This window comes from Toxorhynchites rutilus, chromosome 2 (assembly GCF_029784135.1).
Source record: "Toxorhynchites rutilus septentrionalis strain SRP chromosome 2, ASM2978413v1, whole genome shotgun sequence".
Lineage (NCBI taxonomy): Eukaryota > Metazoa > Arthropoda > Insecta > Diptera > Culicidae > Toxorhynchites > Toxorhynchites rutilus.
Genome location: NC_073745.1, coordinates 213,742,634 through 213,746,629, shown reverse-complemented (window position 1 = coordinate 213,746,629; position 3,996 = coordinate 213,742,634). Strand labels below are relative to the sequence as shown.

The 3,996-nt window shown below is 39.8% G+C and overlaps 1 protein-coding gene across 1 annotated transcript; it reads left to right on the top strand.

The window, feature by feature from the left end:
* The first annotated feature begins 363 nt into the window (after nt 1–363).
* LOC129770132 (basic helix-loop-helix neural transcription factor TAP) lies at nt 364–2,373 on the top strand. Its single transcript, XM_055772776.1, has one exon. The coding sequence runs from the start codon at nt 525–527 to the stop codon at nt 1,716–1,718; it is 1,194 nt and encodes a 397-aa protein (XP_055628751.1). The 5' UTR covers nt 364–524; the 3' UTR covers nt 1,719–2,373.
* Nucleotides 2,374–3,996: the final 1,623 nt, after the last annotated feature.

Sequence of the window (3,996 nt, the reverse complement as noted above, 5' to 3'; positions counted from 1 at the left end):
ACAACGCCAACTCGTGCTCTCGCATCCTGTCTGGGGCGCGCTTTAGACCAGTAGCAGACGAGGATGTAGGATGTGCCGCTCCGCTCTGGGGCAAATACTGTCGGACGAATGAAGCAAAAAGGGAGTGCGGTAACGGCACCGGTCCTTTCCCCTTTTTTGTTCAACACAGGGATGAATGAAAAGGACTCTGCCTAAGGGAAAGCATAAGGGAAAACGCTTGGCTCGTTAGCCAAACGCATGTTGCACGAGAGGGAGCGAGATGGGAGAAGCTAGAAAGTGTAAATTATCGAAAGGGAATCCTCGAGGGACTTATGGTTGCAGATCCTGCGTATATAATATTATACGAGGACGAGCTGACAAGGTAGTTGGTGTTTGATAGCGGCAGTGATTAGATCGAAGCGGAGTAACAAAAATCGCGAAAACGACAAACGCAGTGCTTTATCAACTTTGGATTATGGAGATTAAATTGTGATCTGATAATTTCTAACAATCAGTGTGATCTGTGAGACATCTTCAAGTGCATAATGTCGTCTTATAGTGGGTTCGATGATACAACCTCTTTCGACGACTTTGACGAGTACACTTCGGAGGACAGTGGATTCGAGAAGAGTTTGGAGTCTAACGGTGACTTATCATTTAGCTTCGCCCCACGGAAGTTGGATTTTGAGTTGGCGGCTCCGATCATAACTCCACAATTGCCATGCCAAGAGCAACCAGTTCCAAAGAAGCGCGGACGAAAATCACTCAAGGAAAAGAGTCTGGAATTACTATCGGCTGAATTCAATCCGGATCTAGGCCTCCAAACCTCAACACCAACCAAACCAGCTGCCGCCAATGGAGAATCTAGGCCGAAACGGAAGTACGCTATGGGAAAGAGTCGCATCACAAGAAACCGCAGTCCAACCCAGGTAATGAGGATTAAACGCTGCCGTCGGATAAAAGCGAACGATCGAGAGCGAAATCGCATGCACACTTTGAACGAAGCTCTCGAGCGATTACGGCTTACGCTACCAACGTTTCCGGAAGATACCAAGCTGACAAAAATCGAAACGTTAAGATTCGCGTACAATTATATCTTTTCGCTAGTTCATGTACTCGAACTCGAGGAAGATGTACCTCTCGATCTTGAGAAATTACAAAGTCTTACATTGAGCGGGGAACGAATAAACAAAGAGATCTTCGACGCCATGTTTATCAATCCACCGCCGCATTTCATGGATGGTGGGTTCGGTTGCAACGACTTCTACAACAGCATGCACCAGTATGGAATAACTATGGCTCAACCGCCGAACTACGAGCACCCAAGTTTCTCCAAACAAAACTATCAGATGTTCAGAGGTGCCTTCGATGCGGCTTACGCTAGCGCTAGCAACAAACCTCAACCTTTCAACAACACACATCCTCCAGCTCCATATCAGATAAGTCCTCAGCAAAACTGTGCACCAGATTTGTACAGCACCAACTGCTATTATGGCAACCCACAAAGTACATCTACCCCAATGGGATTGAACTGCTCAGCATATCCGACGGCACCTCAGTCGGATTGCAGCATAAATCCATCCGCAATGCAGTCATCTCAACAGCCGGCCTTGCACTACAACAGTAGCTTCTACAGCCAAACACCCCCCTGGTCCGAGACATCCGGATACAGTGAAGCCGTCAGCTTCCAAAGCGACACTTTCAGAAAGAGTTATGAGCCAAACCCATTTCAGTTATAGTTTAAGCTGTTGAGATATTCTGTGACTCTGTTGAAAGGTTTTATCCAAAGTTAACAAATTGTGCATAACACGCAATATCAGGTGATAAATTTTAATATAGTTGAGCTAGTGAAATTAATATAAGTATTATACAGAACAAGTGAAATGTTGATTCGAATTTAACACGTTTTACATTCTGAGTTCTAATGATGAGGAGTGGAAGACGTTTTCTAATTCGTGATAAATGTATTCAGCCAGATTAATCACCGTAAATTTCTGGCAAAACGAATTTGCGCTGGTCAAACTGGCCAAAATTGATAATTTTTCAGTTGGTTTGCGACTCACTACAAACCACTAGAAAATTTTCTAACGTGCCATACTAAATAAACTTTCAAAAGTCTGAATGAAATTACTAGTCATGCTAGATAAATTCTACCCCTGTAAACAGAAATAATCATTTCAAAGTTGACGCTTCGAACCGATGTCTCCATTTTGGAATGGTCATTTCTTCAAGATAATAATTAAATAAGATGGTAGTTGTCTTTTTGTATTGTGTTCTAAACAAAATAATGCGATGCCTTGTAAAATATATCATAATATAAAAATGTAAACTATCTATGCAAAAGAAAACACATATTTGCTCAGAGATCTCTATTTTGTATCACTTTTCAGAGTAGCGTAAATAAATTATCACTGAAATTAAACATCAATTAATCGGTACTTCTCATTGACTCCTCATTCGAAAGTTACATTATCCACCCGATACTGCCCTGTAACTAAATTGTTCGACCTCTCCGAGCCTCGGTGCTGGTCACAATCCGTTCCGGTGGAATTAGTTCCGCCAGAGTATCACCGCATCAAACAACCCACCATCAGGGATGTAATCAGTATCAGACGGTGCAATAGATGCCACAGGAAAAAAAAAAGTCACGCATTTGCTAAAGTAAACAAATGAAACTACATGCTTTCAACTCTCAAAATCTCCAGCGGCAGAACTCTTCAAGCATCCAAAACATGCGTAATCGGTGAATCAAAAATTCATTGGATTTTATCTGTTTACATACGATTCGTTGGTAGCAAGGGTAGCAAGGGTGGTAGCAGTGTTGCCGGAATTGCAGGTGCGGAAGGTTTATTTCTATTTATATTTTTTATTTAATTTTCTGAAATTTTTCTTCACTATTCTTGGACATTGTTGACCGCAATTATGCCATGAAATGGTGGTTATGTCGAATATTTTTCCATATCATCGAACTTCTGAAATATGTATTCTGCATGAAACTCACATAAACGGTGAGCGATTAAGCTTCTATTGGTAGTAGATGATCATTCAACAGCATCGTAGTCGTAATGTTAGGGCTTGTGCATGAAGAATTTTGTTCACCGTTTAAAATGCGTTGTCGGAAAAAAGGGTGGTCACATCGAAAATGTCCTAAAATAAGCTTTATTTTGGTTTTTTTTAAACAAAAATCGGTTCAATTTTGTAGAAGTTATTAAAATTTTTTGCTTGAGCGTTTAATCTGAAAGACCCTGTAAGATTCATTTAAAATTGAATATAGGCACAATGCAATTATTTCCTTTTTTTCAATTAAAATATATCGAAGAATGTCCACGTGGACAACATGGGAGGGGTATAGTCAATGTCCACGCTTGTCCACGGAGGGGGAGGGGGGAGCCTAACATCGTGTTTTTTCTGTCCACGTGGTATGGGACAGCCCCTATCGAGATATGTTACGTAAAAAAGCTTTCAAGGAAAAATATAAAAAATATATATTGCCCTCTAGTTCAAAACCATGAAAACAACATAAAACAACTACAATCAATAATTACGAAAACAAAATCCATTGTATTGTATATTTTTCAATAAAAGGCTAGATCATTGGCTTCAATTTGCTAAGTCTAAATCGATTCAGTGAGTCAAAAGTAAGTCAAATCACCCTAACGAAAAAAAAAATACGGGTCAAATATTTTTCAATAAAGAACAAAACTACCACTTTTCATGGAAATCTGAGCACCACTATATCGGTTTTTCATGGCTGTATTGTTCTTAGAAAAAAAAATCGAAGTGACGACAATCGTATTTAATAAAATAGTTCATAGTCCTACGTTAACCACATTGATCGTGTCTTGGACATAACCCTCTATAAATTTCCCTTAAATTTTAAAAGATCTAATAGAAATATTAGAAATTTGGGAATAACGAAGTTAAGTGACCTGCCATAAACGCACATTCTGAAGCAAAATTAGAAGAGTGATGTCCAAAATATGACCACATTGTTGACGTAGGATTACGGAATTATGT